Below are 16,411 nucleotides of genomic sequence, written 5' to 3'. Positions count from 1 at the left end.
TCTCATAAATCAGGGTCTTTTCCCTGTCAGAAGGCAGGGCTGGAGAAAGGACTAGAAAAAGAGACAGTGGCCTTAGTGGTTCAGAGTTGAGACGCAAATGATGTGAGTCCAAGTGGCCAAGTGACATGGCCACTCGTTGTCCCCATTTGCAAAATGGCGCTATCAACAGCACATACCTCAAAGAGGAGGGTTAAATGAGTTAATATTTGAAGGTGGCTTAGATGAGAGCCTGACAGAGACCAAGGGACACAAATGTGCTTGTTAATTAAGTAAAGCTGGAAATGGAGGTAGCCTGAGGTTTCCAGAGGCCCCACCCTAGCTTGGCTTCAACATGGGGTTCTTTGTCAAGCAAGGACTGGAAGTTCTGGTTGGAAGTGCTGGCTGGCTGGGATGAGAAAGTTGGCCCCACACCCAGGCTCAGAGGAGAGGCCCCAATGCAAACGTGAAGGGAGGGGGAGACAGAGAAAGATACAAAGGGATAAAATACACAGAGATAGAAAGACAGGGTGGGTAGGAGAGAACAGAGGAAATGCAGAGAGAGAGAAACAAAGGCATCGAGATGGAGGGGCACCTGGGTGGCTCAGTGGGTTCAGCGTCTGACTCTTAATCTCAACTCAGGTCATGGTCTCCTGGCTCATGAGTTCGAGCCCCACATTGGGCTTTGCGCTGATAATGCAGAGCCTGCTTGGGATTCTCTCTCTTCCCTTTATCTCTGCCCTCCCCGGCCACCGTGCTTGTGCACGCTCGCTCACACACTCTCTCTCTCTCAATAAATCAATAAACTTTAAAAAAAATGTCGAGACGCACAACTTATTCTCTGTATCTGGGTCCATGTTGTTAAGGATGTCGGTCCCAGTCATCATCTTTGCCGTGCAGCAACAGCAAACCACTTTTCACCCATCAGAATAGCGAAAACTAGAAAGGTCACTCTTGCCACCTACCTGTGTCTGCGCCCACATCCTCTGCCTCCTCTCCTATTTCTGTAGGTGAACAGCCTGCACCTCCCTCTAAGACAGACCCCTCCACTTGTGCCTGGGGTGGAGGCACAAGTCCCTTCTCACCTCCCGTCCCTTCTCACCTCCCTGGGAACATTGTGCAGCCAGCATTTCTCTGCTGCACATACGAACATACGAACATATTACATACAGTTGCTCCCTTGTTCCATTAAAAGAGTTGGAACAAAAACCAAACCTCTCAAACCTTCATGCTCTCCTTGAGCATTCTGGCCCCAATTTTTTTTTTTTTGGCCCATTTTTTTTCTCCCCTTGACTGCAATTCTCCTGCACTCACTGTCTGCAACTCCTGTCCTCCTAGTCTCTCTCAAGCCCGCTCCATGGCACCAAAAACCTCAATGTTGCTGAACCCATCTTACTTGAGCTATCAGCAGCGTTTAACAAGTGGATCACTCTGTTCCTTCAGAGATTTTGTTTTTTCCTTGGCTTCTGGGACACTATACTCTCCTGGTCTTCCTCATTGTTCGCTGGCTGCTCCTCATCCGTGTCTGGTGCTGCTTTCTCCTGGCCCGTCTCTACATGGCGGAGCACCTCAGGGCTGGGCACTTGGTCCTGTCCTCTCCTCAGTCTACACTCACTCCCTCGGTGATCTCATCTGGCCTCGTGGCTTTCCGTGCCATCTACCTGCTGACGACTCCCAAATTTACGTCTCCAGCCAGATGTTTCTCCTGAACTCTCAACTTGACATCCAACTGCCTGCCCCACATCTGCGTGTCCGAAACCAAACCCGGGGCTCTCAGCAGCTCTCCAGGTCCAAACAGGCTCCTCTCGCAGAGTCTTGATCTTCTCCACTGGTGGTCCCTCCTTCCTTCCAGTCCTCAGCAGTGAAAAAAACCTTCATCTCCCTTTTGGATTCCTGCCCCTACATCACATGTCCATTTTGTTACCAAACCCTGTCGGCTCTGCCTTCGAAATAGATCCCCGATCTGACCGTTTCTCAACACCTTCCACCCTTGCCACCTGGCACCTCCCAGCCGCCATCATCTCTCACCCGGGGTTATTGCAAATTTTCTACCTGGTCTCCCTGTTTCTGGCCTGTCCACCTTCACTCTGTTTTTGACGTGGCAGCCAGAGTGACCTTTTAAGAAAATGTAAGTTGGAACAGATCACTCCTCTTCTCAAAACCCTGCAATGCCCCCAGCTCACTCAGAGTGAATGTCCCATGTCCTTATGGTGGCTGACAAGCCTCTACACCATCTGGCCCCAGTGGTCCTCTGACATCATTGACCCTCCCCTCTTTCCCGCCCTTCTGATGCCAGGCTCACGCTCAGAACCTGCTGTTCCCCCGACAGGAGGACTTTTCCAAGCCAGATGTCTGGTCTCATCTATTCTTTTTTTTTTTTTTTTTAATTTTTTTTTTTTAACGTTTATTTATTTTTGAGACAGAGACACAGAGAATGAACAGGGGAGGGGCGGAGAGAGAGGGAGACACAGAATCTGAAACAGGCTCCAGGCTCTGAGCCGTCAGCACAGAGCCTGACGCGGGGCTTGAACTCACGGACCGTGAGATCATGACCGAGCCGAAGTCGGACGCTTCACCGACCGAGCCACCCAGGCGCCCCTCATCGATTCTTTTCATTCTCTCTTTGAAGACTTTCCTGGCCACCATAGTTGGGAATTCCCAGGACAGGTTCAACGAATGACTAGAAGGACTCACAATTCCCAGGGCAGTTTCAACGAATGACTAGAAGGACTCACAATTCCCAGGACAGGTTCAACGAATCACTAGAAGGACTCACAATTCCCAGGACAGGTTCAACGAATCACTAGGACTCACAGAACCCAAGGAAGCTGCTATACTGTGGTTTCAGTTTATTACAAGTAAAAGTGTAGCATAAAATAAGCAGGGGGAAATGGTGCACAAGGCAGAGTCCAAGAGAGGCCCAGGCACAAGCTTCTGGACGTCCTCTCTCAGTGGAGCTGTGCAGACACTGCCTGTTTCTCCCAGCAGCGATGTGTGACAGCACGCACAGAGTACTGTCAACCACAGAACCTCCCCTAAGCTTTGGTGTCCACGGCTTTCTTTTTTTTTTAACGTTTATTTATTTTTGAGACAGAGAGAGGCAGAGCATGAACAGGGGAGGAGCAGAGAGAGAGGGAGACACAGAATCGGAAGCAGGCTCCAGGCTCCGAGCCATCAGCCCAGAGCCCGACGCGGGGCCCGAACTCACAGACCATGAGATCATGACCTGAACCGAAGTCGGACGCTTCACCGACCGAGCCACCCAGGCGCCCCTGGTGTCCAGGGCTTTTATTTGGGGTCAGTTACATGGGCACATGGCCTTCTGCTTGCATAGCTGACCTTAGTCTCCAGCCCCTGCAGAGGTCAAACTGCCCCAAGGCCTCTACCATGTCATGTTTTTTTTTTTTTTTAGTTTTTTTAAAAAGTTTATTTATTTATTTTGAAAGAGACAGCACAGGTGGGGGAGGGGCAGAGAGAAGAAGAGAGGGAATCCCAAGCAGGCTCCATGCTGTCAGCGAAGAGCCCACGAAGCCTTGGGCTCTAACCCACGAAGCCGTGAGATCATGACCTGAGCTGAAATCAAGAGTCAGATGCTTAATCGACTGAACCACTGAGACACCCTCTACCTTGTCATTTTTATTAGGATAGACTATGTGGCACAACCAAGGCCCCCAGGTAAACAAAGACACCGTTACCAGGCAAAAAAAACACACTAACGCAAAACTTTCTTTTTTTTTTTTAAATTAAAAAAATTTGTTTTTAGTTTATTTATTTTTGAGAGACAGAGAGCAGGGGAGGAGCAGAGAGAGAGGGAGACAGAATCCCAAGCAGGCTCTGCACTGTCAGGGGCAGAGCCCGATGCAGGGCTTGAACCCACAAACTGAGAGATCGTGACCTGAGCCGAAAGCAAGTGTCAGATGCTTAACCGACTGAGCCACCAAGAGGCTTGCAAGCCTTTCTTTCTGTGCAGGTTGTGGACAGAGTTAACCCTTTGTTGTGTAACACCTGCTGAAAATCGTAACCCTCCTCTGACATTTTCTATTCCCTTACTCTGCTTTACTTTTATCCAAGGCACTCACTCCCATCTGTAATGCTTTATGTATTTACTTATTCATTTATTTCCTATCTGCCTCTCCTTTAGAAGTGAGTTCCCTGGGGGCAGAGGTGTTTATCTGTTTTGTTTTAAAACAGTACCTGGGGTATAATAAAACTCAATGAATCTTTGCTGGACTAATGAACGAAATGCAGGCACTGCTGAGGGTGTAGGGAGATGGGAATCCTTCTATCTGGGCAAAAACCTGCTAGTACCTGGTGACATTGATTAAGAGTGGGCCTCTTGGGGCTCCTGAGTGGCTCAGTCGGTTAAGCATCCGACTTTGGCTCAGGCTCAGGTCATGATTTCACGGCTGGTGGGTTCAAACCCCAGGTCACAGCTCAGAGCCTGGAGCCTGCTTTGGATTCTGTATCTCTCTCTCTCTCTCTCTCTCAATCTCTCTCTGCCCCTTCCCCACTAGCACTCCGTCTCTGTCTCTTAAAAATAAATAAATATTTAAAATTTTTTTAACCATGTTGTGTGCATGCCATGGTGCTTCTCAGGCTTTCAGATGCATTCTGTCCCTGGGGATCCTGTTAAAATGCAGATCCTGGTTCATTTGGTCTGGACTGGGGCCCAAGACTCTGACATCACAAAAGCTCCAGGTAATTCTGATGCTGCTGTTTCCTGGACCACACTTTGAGAAGCAAATGGTGCTCTCCAATAGACCTTCTTGTGATGATGGAAATATTCTACTTATCTGAGCTGCCCAATTGTGGCAGCCACTAGCCACCAGGTTACTGAGCACCAGAAATGTGGCAAGAGCAGCTAATGAGTGGAATCTTAACGTGTATTGAATTTAGCTCATTTTAATTTAAAAATTAAATGACCACATGTGGCTAATGGCTGCCATATTGGACTGCACAGGTGGAGAAGACTCTGTGGCAGTTAGAGGCAATAAACTAGATGAACAAACAGCAACACCAACAGATGATTAACACAGTGTTTGGTGGAATAAGATCACGTATTTAATGCCTCGACCCTGGGGCACTCGGTTGGCTCAGTCGGTAAAGCATGTGACCCTTGATCTCGGGGTCTTGAGATCAAGCCCCATGTTGGGCATAGAGCCTACTTTAAAAAAAGTACCTCAGGGGCGCCTGGGTGGCGCAGTCGGTTAAGCGTCCGACTTCAGCCAGGTCACGATCTCGCGGTCCGGGAGTTCGAGCCCCGCGTCAGGCTCTGGGCTGATGGCTCAGAGCCTGGAGCCTGTTTCCGATTCTGTGTCTCCCTCTCTCTCTGCCCCTCCCCCGTTCATGCTCTGTCTCTCTCTGTCCGAAAAATAAATAAACGTTGAAAAAAAAAATGTTAAAAAAAAAAAAAGTACCTCAACCCGACTCCTCACCTACACCCACCTTCCGTGTACCCTACTTCATCCAATTTAAGATGTTGGTGATTGTATTTGCACTATTACTTTGCATACCTCTGAAATAGAGAAAGACTATGTCGATTAAATCATGATACAATGCTAAGACACTACTGGTTGTAAGATGCTTCCCATTTCAGAATTGTTAAACATGTGAAGGAATGTGCACCTGCGAAACAATAAAATCCAGTACTGAACCATCACAGCAGGGAGTATAAGTTTGGAAATCAGATTAAAGTAATCTTTGATCTAAACTACTTTTATTTTGGGGCGCCTGGGTGGCTCAGTCAGTTGCGTGTCCGACTTTGGCTCAGGTCATGATCTCGCAGTCTGTGAGTTCGAGCCCCGCATCAGGCTCTGTGCTGACAGCTCAGAGCCTGGAGCCTGCTTCAGATTCTGTGTGTGTGTCTCTCTCTCTGCCCCTCCGCCGCTCATGCTCTGTCTCTCTCTGTGTCAAAAATAAATAAACATTTAAAAAAATTAAAAAAAAAACTGACTTTTATTTAGCGTTATAGAAGGATATAGGCCAAGAATTACAGCATGGCTGTATCATCATCTCACCAGGGGCCTGAAGGTACCTTAGTATACAGCTGCTCTTGTCCCCTTTGCTCCACAGAGCTTGTATGGCTGTTGCATATGTGAGCCAAAGTGTGTCTGTGTCACCTGGAGACAAGGTGCAGCCTCCATGTCCCAACAATCTTTGGAATTTCTGTAGCTGTGCGGTTCCCAGACCCAGCACCTGAGAACTCTCAGATCCTGTGTTGTCCCTCACAGCAGAGCACGTGAACACTGGTGAGGCCACACTGCCTGCCACTCTGTCTGAGCTCTGCAGTGTCCCAGTGCAGAACTACGAGGAGACAGAGGCTGGGATCATCAGGTCATTCCTAGGGACATTCACATGTCCCACACTGCGCTGGTAAGGATTTAACTCTCCAAGGATTTCCTAAGGGTTAATTCTCCAGGGTAAGGATTTAAGCTCTCCAAGAAAAAAAAGCTTTTGCCAATTTCTTTTAATTTGTTTGTTTATGTGTTGGTTTGTTTGTTTATTTATTTAATTTTAAGAGACAGAAAAGGGGGGGAGAGAGAAAGCGAGGGAGAGGGGCAGAGAGAGAGAATCAAAGCAAGATCCACGCCCAGCAGTGAGCCTGATGTGGGGCTCAATCCCACAGCCTTGGGACCATGACCTGCGCTGAAATCAAGAGTCGGACACGCAACTGACTAAGCCAGCCAGCTGCCCTGCTTTTGCCAATTTCTGTGGCACAAGTATTCCTGCTTGGGCTGATATCAACCTCCCAGGACAATTTCACAGGACACAGAGTGAGAAAGACATGTGCAGAGCTCACGGTGACAGATGTAAGGCAATAAGACAAATATAACTTCAAAGTATATAAATACTCATGAAAATAGGAATTGATGAATGTTGAGTATTAATTGAACTTGTTTTGAATATTCATCGTTCAATTGTAAGTTTATGTAATTTAATATTTTTAAAGTTTTTGTTTATTTATTTTGAGAGACAGAGAGAGTGCAAGCAGGGGAGGGGCAGAGAGAGAGGGAGAATCCCAAGCAGGATATGAGCTGCCAGTGCAGACCCCGACGCGGGGCTCCGAACTCACAGACTGTGAGATTATGACCTGAGCTGAAATCAAGAGTTGGATGCTTGGGGTACCTGGGTGGCTCAGTCGGTTAAGCATCCCACCTTGGCTCAGGTCATAAACTTGCAGTTCATGAGTTTGAGCCCTGAGTCAAGCTCTGTGCTGACAGCTCAGAGCCTGGAGCCTGCTTCAGATTCTGTGTCTCCCTCTCTCTTTGTCCCTCCCCTGCTTGTGCTCTCTCTCTCAAAAATAAACGTTAAAAAAAAAAAAAAAGAGTCAGATGCTTAACCGACTGAGCCACCCAGGCACCCCAATGTAATTTAATTTTTAATAATGGTTGTGTTTACCAACTGGCTCTCAAAATTCCTAAAAATTTGCCAGTTGGCTTTTATGGGCTGGTTTGAGCTGGCTCTGGTACACACTGGGCTCGTCTCCTGGCTCAAGTTTACTGACCTTTCATTCTTAAGGGCTTTCTGCTTTACTTTTATTATTTTATTTTTCAAAAAAAATTTTTTTAATGTTTATTTATTTTTGAGAGAGAGACAGAGCATGAGCAGGAGGGGGGCAGAGAGAGAGGGAGACACAGAATCTGAAACAGGCTCCAGGCTCTGAGCTGTCAGCACAGAGCCCGATGTGGGGCTTGAACTCACGAATCGTGAGATCATGACCTGAACCAAAGCTTAACCAACTGGCCACCCAGGTGCCCCTTGAAGATTTTATGTTTAACTAATCTCTACACCTAAGGTGGGGCTCCAACCCACAACCCCAAGATCAAGAGTCATATGCTTCACCGAATGAGTCAGCCCAGTGCCTCTCTACCGTACTTTTAAATTATGTTCATCGTTTCTTGTCTATCACCTTCTGCCAGAGTGTCAGCTCTGTTGGGGGAGGCATTTAGATTTATCTGGCTTGTTCACAGCTCAACTTCCAGCACCTAGAACAATGCCTGGTGCACTGTTGTAGGCAATACATAGTCTTGTATTTTTAATTTTTTTTTTAATTTTTTTTTCAACGTTTTTTTATTTATTTTTGGGACAGAGAGAGACAGAGCATGAACGGGGGAGGGGCAGAGAGAGAGGGAGACACAGAATCGGAAACAGGCTCCAGGCTCCGAGCCATCAGCCCAGAGCCTGATGCGGGGCTCGAACTCACGGACCGCAAGATCGTGACCTGGCTGAAGTCGGACGCTTAACCGACTGCGCCACCAAGGCGCCCCTATTTTTAATTTTTTTAACGTTTATTTATTTTTGAGCGAGAAAGAGTGGGGGAGGGGTGGACAGAGGATCTGAAGCAGGCTCCAGGCTGATAGCACAGAGCCTGACATAGGGCTTGAACTCACGAACCGTGAGATCATGACCTGAGCCGAAGTCAGAGGCTTAACCGACTGAGCCACCCAGGCGCCCCTCCAATAAATAGTCTGATGAATGAAAGTGAGAAAGAGAATGAGATCCATAACACAATGGTTTCATGTAAATGAGAAGCAACACATTGTGACAGGCATGTTTTGCAAGGACTCATGGTGTTCAAGGCCATTTGTGTTGGTGCCTGTGGGGAGGGAGGGGACCGGAGCCAGGGATGACAGATAGAAATAAAGAAATAAAATGAGAGCAGAGCTCTGCCAGGACTTGAACTCCAGCAGGTGATTAACTCAACTCTCCTCACCTGAGATCTGATTAGGAGAAAGAGGACCTTTTTATTTGCATAGGGTTTTCCAAGAAACAAGGTGGGTCTCTGCCCTCCCTGCCCTGGACCTCAGCAGTCCCTGCTCACAGGACCCAGCCTCGGGAGGGACGGTCTTGTTCAGGGTCATGCCGCGAGGCTGGGCATTTCCCTCTACCACACCAGATGGAGGGGATGGAGGGTGCCTCCAAGGGAACAACACGGACCCCATTCAGCCACTTGTGTGTACATATCTGTCGGATGAATTAAATGAACAGGTGAATGGACTTTAGGATTATTCCATTTTTATTATTATTTGTCTGGTTTTTAGAGACACTAAGCTTTGAAAACTGTCTTCTTTGGGGTATGATGCCCCAAAGCATGTGTTTTCATGCTCTTGTCCCTGTACCGAAGGGGTCTTGAATAATGGCGTTGTGGGGGAGTGGAGAGAAAACCTGAAGGAATTTCTTCGGGAAAGGGGAGTCCTGGGCCAGGGGTCCCCATCAAGAAGCTGGGGGCCCAGACTCCTGGGTCTGAGGGAGGAGGAGGGCTGGGGGGCTGGGGGCTGGGACTCCTGGGTCTTGAGTGGAGAGAGCAGGGTCTGGGGAGACAGCTGGGCAGCTGATGTTAAGTCATACCAACAATCATCTTCTCCGGATGGTTTTCTGGATCCAGGTCTGGTACTTGCACAGGTTGGTGTAGACCCCAGGGTAGCCGGGCAGGGCACAACGCTCCATCCCCCAGGACACGAGGCCCTGGAGTTGCCCTTTGCACACCAGGGGTCCCCCTGAGTCGCCCTGAAGGGGAGAGGCCGAGATGGAGACACCCATGGACGACAGATGGCCAGAGCCGTGGGTGTGGAGGACTCAAGAGGCAGAGATGGGGAAGAGGTGGGCTGAGACCCCTGGACGGGGCTCTGGAGATATCACTGCCTTCCCTTTTCACTGCTTCCTTCTGTCTCTTCCCCTTGGGGCTCACTGTGCTGCTCTAGAAAACTGTGTGTGCCTCTCTACGTCTCCCTGTCTCTGGAGTCACCTCTCAGGGATGGGCTAAGGTCTCTAGAGGTGCTGAGCACAGATTTCCAGGTGACCAAACGAGAGCAGTGATCAGAGCTCAGAGCAGGCACCACCCTGCACTCTTTCCATGAACTACCATCTGATTCTACCATGTGCTCTAAGAGGAGCTACCCCTGTCTGACAGAGGGATTAGGCCTGCTACCCGAGGGTATACAGCCAGGATGCAGCCGGACTATTACAATCTCTCCCAGTTTCTGGGGATACCTCCTCTGATTCTCATGCTCCTGAGATCCTTTGGTACCCAAGAGCCAGCCCCAAACAATCCCCTTCCTCCAGCTCTCCTTTCTGCACCTCACCTGACAAGAGTCCTTCCCTCCTTGGGGAACACCTGCACAGACCATGCCGGCAGTGATGGCTCCGGGATAAGCCCCCTGACACTCTTGATCCGAGAAGATGTTGATGTTCACGCACTGCAGGGAGTTGGGGTACCTGGCTGGGGGTACACTGAAGGGTTACGAGTCGGGTTTACCTCCTCCTCCCTCAGACCCAGAAGTCCAGTCCCCCAGCCCCTCATTTCCAGATACGGAAGTACTTACCAATGGGGCTAGATGTGGTGCCCCAGCCAGACACGAGACAGGGGGTCCCTGGGCTCATGCAGGTATTGGCCACGGCAATGGGCTTCACCGCCCTCCCCAGCCGAACAGGCCGCTCCAGCCGCAGCAGCATCAGGTCGTTGTTGTGGGTCCGGGAGTTGTACTGGGGGTGTCGCACCTGGCGAACCACACGCAGCACCTGCTGGGTAGCCTCCCAATTCTTCAGGTTGTGCTTGCCCAGGGCTACATGAAGGATCCTGGCCCATGACCCCAAAAGTAGCACTGCTCAGGATCTGACCTGGAGACCACTCCCCATCCTCTGGCTCCTTTCCCTTCCCTGCTGATGAATTTCCCACAAGTCTAACCAACTTTTGGAACATCAGCTGGACTCCTGTGCCCTTTTTCATAGCTTGGGCTCTCTCTTGGGTCAATCCCACCATCCACCCCTTTCTGTCTTGAGCTGTGTTCCGGTTTCTGGCTTGGGTGTAAGGTAATGGTTGGGAGTTCTTGGCTCAGTGCTGGGTTCTAGGCTCTGAGTTCCAACTGAGACTCTGGGCTATGGCTCTAGGCTCTAAATCAGAATTGATATCCTGGAGGAGGCTCCTGAGAGGCTCCATCCTGGTGCCAGCCTGGCTTCTGGGTTCTAGACATTTTGAACTTTTGAGTTGAAGCTAGAATTTGGGTTCTCTAGATGGAGTCTGGATCATGGCATGCGTTTTAGATATGGGTATGAACTTTTGGTGTTAGGATAGACTGCAGATTCTATTTTGAGCTCTGCATTATGGTATGAGTCTTGGTTCTAGATGTTTATTTGAGCTTTTAGTTGTAGGGTAGGCTCAATTCTATATTGAGCAATGGACTGTGATCTGAACTATGGATTCTGGACATGGATATGAGCTTCAGTTCCTAGGTTGAGTTCTGGGTTCTTGCTTAAACTCTGGTTTATGGCCTGGGTTTTAGACGATGGTTTGAGCTCTGTCTTTGAGCTTAGGGTCCTAAACATCAGTCTGAGTTTTTGATTCTTGGGTGGGCTCTGTTTTAGATTGCACTACAGTTATGGTCTGGGCTCTTGCTTCTAGACTCTGGTCTGAGCCTTGACCTCAGGTTGAGCTCTGGGTTCAAGATGGAGCTCCAGGTTATGGCTTGGATCCAAGTTTCTGGATGCTGTCTTGCATTCTGGACTTTGCATTCTAGACACCGGGCTGAGTTCTAGGCTTTAGGTTTGACATAAACTTTAATTTATGGAATTATATCTTAGTGTTTATAGGTACTGGGTGAGCTTTTGTCAGGGATCTGGGTTCTAGGGTTTGGTCTAGACTACTGAGTTCTTTATGAGACGTCAGATTATGGTCTGCATTCTGGGATTTAGACACTGGGTTGAGGTTTGGGTTCTAGGCCTCTCAAAAAGGAGCTGTAGACTAGACTCTGAATTAAACATTGTACCTAGAATGGGCTCTGGTTCTGTCTCTCCTACACTCTGAGCCCAGAGCCCGGAGGCCCTGTGCTCGCAGCCCAGAGCCCAGAGCTGTATGTTCTAGCTGTAATCAGAGTCCTGGATTTATGGCTGGACTGCAGGTTCTAGACTAGGCTTTGGATTCTAGGCAGTGTTCTGAGAGGGGTCCTGAGTTTCTGAATGTAGATTGTGCCCTCAATTGAACCACCAATCTGGAATGGGCTCCTAATCTTGGTCTCTATGTAGAGTTTGGCCTCCAGATGGATCTCCAGATAAGTTAGCTTCTAATTTTTGTGTGGGACTCTAAGCTGGCATATGGGTTCTAAACTGTCAATCTGCTTTCAGAATCTAAGCCGAGTTCAGGATTTATGGTTGGGTTCTATATTCTGAGCTGTGTTGGTAATTCTAGGCTCTTATCTAGACCCCAAACCAGGATCCAGCTACTACATTAGGTTCAACACAATGCTCTAGGTTCTTAGCTGAGCTCTGGGACGCTAGACTCTAGAATTCACCCTGCACAGGAATAGGGGAGGGGGTTACTCACGGGCGGGCACAGTGAGCAGCGGTGATGACCCATTGGCCTGACAGCAGGACCCCTCCACAGAGGAAACTACGAAAGGGACCTGCCAGTAAGGCCGCCTGCCATGGCTGGGAGTTCTGGATGCATGTATAACCACCAAGTATCTTGTCCTTATCCTCTTGGCTCTGTGCCATGGCTAGGAACAGGAAGAGGTGGGGTGTGGTGGGGAAAGCAGATGAACAAATGCTTTCCACCCCCAACTCTCTAGGACATCTGGGACCCGCAAATCCCTTTTCTTTTCCTAACCCCTAAACCACCTGCCTCTATTTGTCCCACCCAGCCTGAGATATGCCCAATGTTGCCTCCATTATTGCCCCAACACAATCAGGGAGTTTTCTGACACCCACCCCTCCCCCACCATCACCTCCATAGTATATTACTTGATCCCATGGCTGCCTCATCCAGGGCTCTGACATATCTACTACCCTTGACTCTACTCTCCCATGAATACTTTCTACCACTACTTTTCACAGGATACCACCATTCCTCCCATTAATTCTTCTCCAATACATTCAAGGAGCTCCCTGCCCTTTATCCAATCTTCCCACTCTGTGTGGACCCCAGGATCCACTGTCTCACCCCACACCCACACCACCTACCATCACGCCCACAATCACCACCGCCAACATGCCGTCTTTCCATTAGTTTTGCAGCCCTCCTTTTTAAATAAAACCTAGACAGCACTGGATACTTCTCCACAATTCCTCATTTATTCCTACCCATCTCCTTCGACTCCTGCATCCTGATATCTCCACAACTCAGAACTCAGGCCCCTTCTGCATGCCCCTCAGTCACGACCCCCAAACCACCCTCCTGTCTTTTCATCAGGTCATCCATGAGCACCCCAGGGCCCCAGGGAACACTTTCCATCTCTTCTCAGCATGCCTAGGGGACTGCCATACTCCGGATCTCACTGCTGTCTTACCTAGAGCCATGATCTGGAGTGCTGTCAGCAGGAGGAGCATTCTGGGGTCTGGAGGTCAGGTTCTGGCAAATGCAAAGAGAAAGTGAGAGAGAAGGAGGCTGCAAGAGACCCAGAGATGAGGGACAGAGACAGTGAAGGCCTTACACAGAGACCAAGACCCTTCAAGACGTGGATGCGTCTCTGTGTGTGCAGGAAGGGGGGTGGTGCCTTGATTCCCTGTCACTCTGTGGAGCCCTTTTATCCCTGGCCTGGGCAACAGGCCCTGCCTCCCCCACCCCCGCCCTTCTCCTGACATTTTTTTATTGCCCATTTCCCATTCCAGGACTCCAGGACTCCCTGGTCCCATCTCCTCCCTCCCTTCTCTGGTCAGAGAAGCAGCCACCACATTAATAAGAACCCGCCCAGGGAAGGTGTTTAATCTGGGAGGAACCCAGGGAGGGAGGGGGACCCCAGGGCAGGGTGGACAGAGTGGGTGGCTCAGGGGAAGGTGCTGGTAAGGGTTGGGGGTAAAGAGACACAGAGAAGACTGGGAAATGTCAGAGAAGTAACATAAGAAGGTGGAGAGCCAGAGAAAGATTCAGAGAAACACAGACCAGAGAGACAAGTGTCAGAGGGAGAGAGACTAAGGAAAGATGGGGAAGGAGAAGGAAGATGAATGTGGACATGGGGACAGAGGAGGTGGGGGTGGTGGGGAGACAGTGGGGCAGGTGCAGCACAGAGACAGTGATTCATGGAGAAGGGAATGTGGGAAAGCTAAGAAAGAAACAGAAAAGCAGGGAAGACAAGGAAGACACTGAAGGCAGAACAGAGACACAAAGGAAGAGAACCGAGTGAAGAGAGAGAAGGAAGGCAGGATCACCACCCCTCCCCCACCCCAAACACACAAAATAATAGCAGGAGGACTGGAGGATGAAATGCTGGAGGAGGGGGAGGACGATGCAGGACCAGGCAGGTGAGGGGGTGACCAAGGGAGCTAGGGCACAGCACGTGGTGGGGACGCACTCAGAGGAGACAGGGAGGCAGAGATGGGAGGTGACAGCAGCCAGGAAGAGGGAGGCAGGGGGTGGGGCGGGGAAGGGCAGGAGACACCCGGGACTGTCTTGTCCCCTAGGCTTTCTGGCTTTGTGGTTCTCACAGTCCTGGAAGTCTGGGGAACAGGGACCCCAGCGGGGAGGAGAAGAAGCAGTGGAGAACTGGTGTCTCCCAGCTCGGCAGAGGGGCGGGGACAGAGTGAGAGATGGTGACCTAGAGAGAGGGAGGGAGACAACGGTGAGGTGGTGGGGGAGGGCTCCAGACAGCCCAAGGAGGTGCTCTGGGTCCAAGGGACCCCTCCTAACCTGGGGTAGGGCACGCTGCCCTCAGTACAGCACCTCCCCAGCCTCTTAAATTCCCTAATGACTGCAATTTGTCCCTGGGCCTGAGCAGGGCACGGTGACTCAGGAGGCAGCCTGTGCACTCTCCCTCTCTCAAAAGCCCTCCCTTCCCTCCTCCCCCCCCCCCCCCCACTCCCCGGGGTTGGCTCCCAAACCACTTTCCTTCCTCTTTGCCTGGGCTGCTGCTTAGTCTGGTCTGCACCTGGGGACTCAGTGTGTCTGAACCCACACACCCGGCTCCCTGTGTGCACTTCGGTTGCCTGTGAACTGGCTCTAAGGAGCTCCCTGCTTTAGGCGGCCAGGGCCCTGGCAAACCAGAAGGAAAGACCCCCATCCCACCCTGGGGGCACAGGAGGGCTGGGGACCCTTGTGGTGACCTGGACCTACATAGGAGGTAACATTACATAGAAACAGATATTTGCACACGTGCACACCGGCAAATAGAGGCACCTGAAGAGGTGACCTGGAAGGAGACCTGTAGTCTGGCTAACGGCCCTCATTGAATTCCTGGGTCTGATTTGGGTCTGATACGGTTAAAAAGCCGAGGGAAGGAGCCCCTGGGACTCTACTCTTTGAGCAATTTCTTGGAGTCCATAAATATGTCTTTGTCCTTTTTTTTTTATATGGATTTTAAAAATAAACAGCCACCAAACAGAATCTCCTGGTAAACACAAGCCCCGCCCCCTTCCCCTGAGCAGAAACCTTTGATTGGATGGACTCATGGTGACCCTCCACTGAGCTGAAGACTTTGGTGAACAGGAGGTCTCAAAAGAGACCTCTGCTTCAAAAGAACCCTCTGCTTAAGGAGAAGACTTTAGTGGACCCAAGGGAGCCCAAGCAAACGGCTGGGGCTACAAGAACAAATAGGGTCCCTTCACAGCTTATCGCTTCCCAGCCCAGCCCTGGACCTCCCAGGTTACTCAACTCCTTCCCTCCAGAATCTAAAACCCAGACGACCTGTTCCCCAATCCACCCACCTGCTCAGCAGTGTTGTCGGCCGTGACATGAGCGCTCAAAACATATTTGATGAATGAATGAACAATCGAATGAATGAGCAGATGGCCAGAGTCCTTGCCTTCGGGGAACTTATGGTCTGATGGGAAAGGCCAACCGGCAATAGGAAACTCAGTCCGGGGTGATGTGCCCTCTGACAGGGAACGTGGAAGGGCCTGATGGAACCCCAGAGTGGAGAAAGGGCTCCTGAAGGGCGAGCTGTCTAAGCTGGGGCCTGCTGTGGATGAGCAGGTGTTTGCCTGGGGCATGGAGGGAGTGTGTGTGGGGTGGGGTGGGAAGGAGGTGAGGGGCTCTGAGTAGAGACCTTCAGGCCGGAGGATGGGGACAGAGCTCAGAGGGCTGGAGGGGAAACGTGGCCAGGAAAAGCAGAAGCCCAAGGGTGATTCTGAGCAAGCGAGAAGACCCCTTAGGGTCCTCACTGGAGACCCCGGTCTGGAGTTTAGGAGAGCTGTCTGGTTAGAGACAGAGGTGGGGTGTTATCAGCACCAGCGGCACCGGAAGCCAGGGTGCCTGGAGCCCACGCCCAGAGACTGAATGGAGTGGAAAGACCAGGGACATCTGCCCAGGACCCCAAGGAAGACCCCCGGCCTAGGGGGCAGAGGGCTGAGAAGGAGCAAGGGAAGAGCTGGGAGGAAGGCCAGGAAAGGGTGCTGTTGGGGAAGCTGAGATAATTTTAGGGAGGAAGTGGGACACAGCTGGGTGGCCACTGGGGAAAAGGACAGACGGGAGACTGTAAGGTTTTGGTGGCTGGAGGGACTGGAAGAGGGGGAG

At 50.5% G+C, this 16,411-nt stretch overlaps 1 protein-coding gene across 2 annotated transcripts; it reads right to left on the bottom strand.

Moving 5' to 3' along the window:
• Positions 1–8,969: 8,969 nt before the first annotated feature.
• On the bottom strand, positions 8,970–13,489 carry KLK14 (kallikrein related peptidase 14). Of its 2 annotated transcripts, XM_019818635.3 has the most exons (6): positions 13,398–13,454; positions 13,254–13,315; positions 12,293–12,464; positions 10,299–10,552; positions 10,059–10,195; positions 8,970–9,483 (listed from the first exon to the last, which is right to left on the bottom strand). In XM_019818635.3, exons 2-6 carry the CDS (start codon positions 13,291–13,293, stop codon positions 9,331–9,333), a joined length of 756 nt encoding a protein of 251 aa, XP_019674194.1. In that variant the 5' UTR covers positions 13,294–13,315; positions 13,398–13,454; the 3' UTR covers positions 8,970–9,330. The 2 variants fall into 2 exon arrangements, with proteins under 2 accessions (XP_019674194.1, XP_019674193.1); XM_019818634.3 differs by having other exon boundaries at positions 13,254–13,489.
• Between the last annotated feature and the right edge of the window lie 2,922 nt (positions 13,490–16,411).

The sequence above is a fragment of the Felis catus genome, chromosome E2 (assembly GCF_018350175.1).
Source record: "Felis catus isolate Fca126 chromosome E2, F.catus_Fca126_mat1.0, whole genome shotgun sequence".
NCBI classification, from domain to species: Eukaryota; Metazoa; Chordata; class Mammalia; order Carnivora; family Felidae; genus Felis; species Felis catus.
Note: the sequence above shows the minus strand (reverse complement) of the source record. Positions and strands in the feature narration are given on the sequence as shown.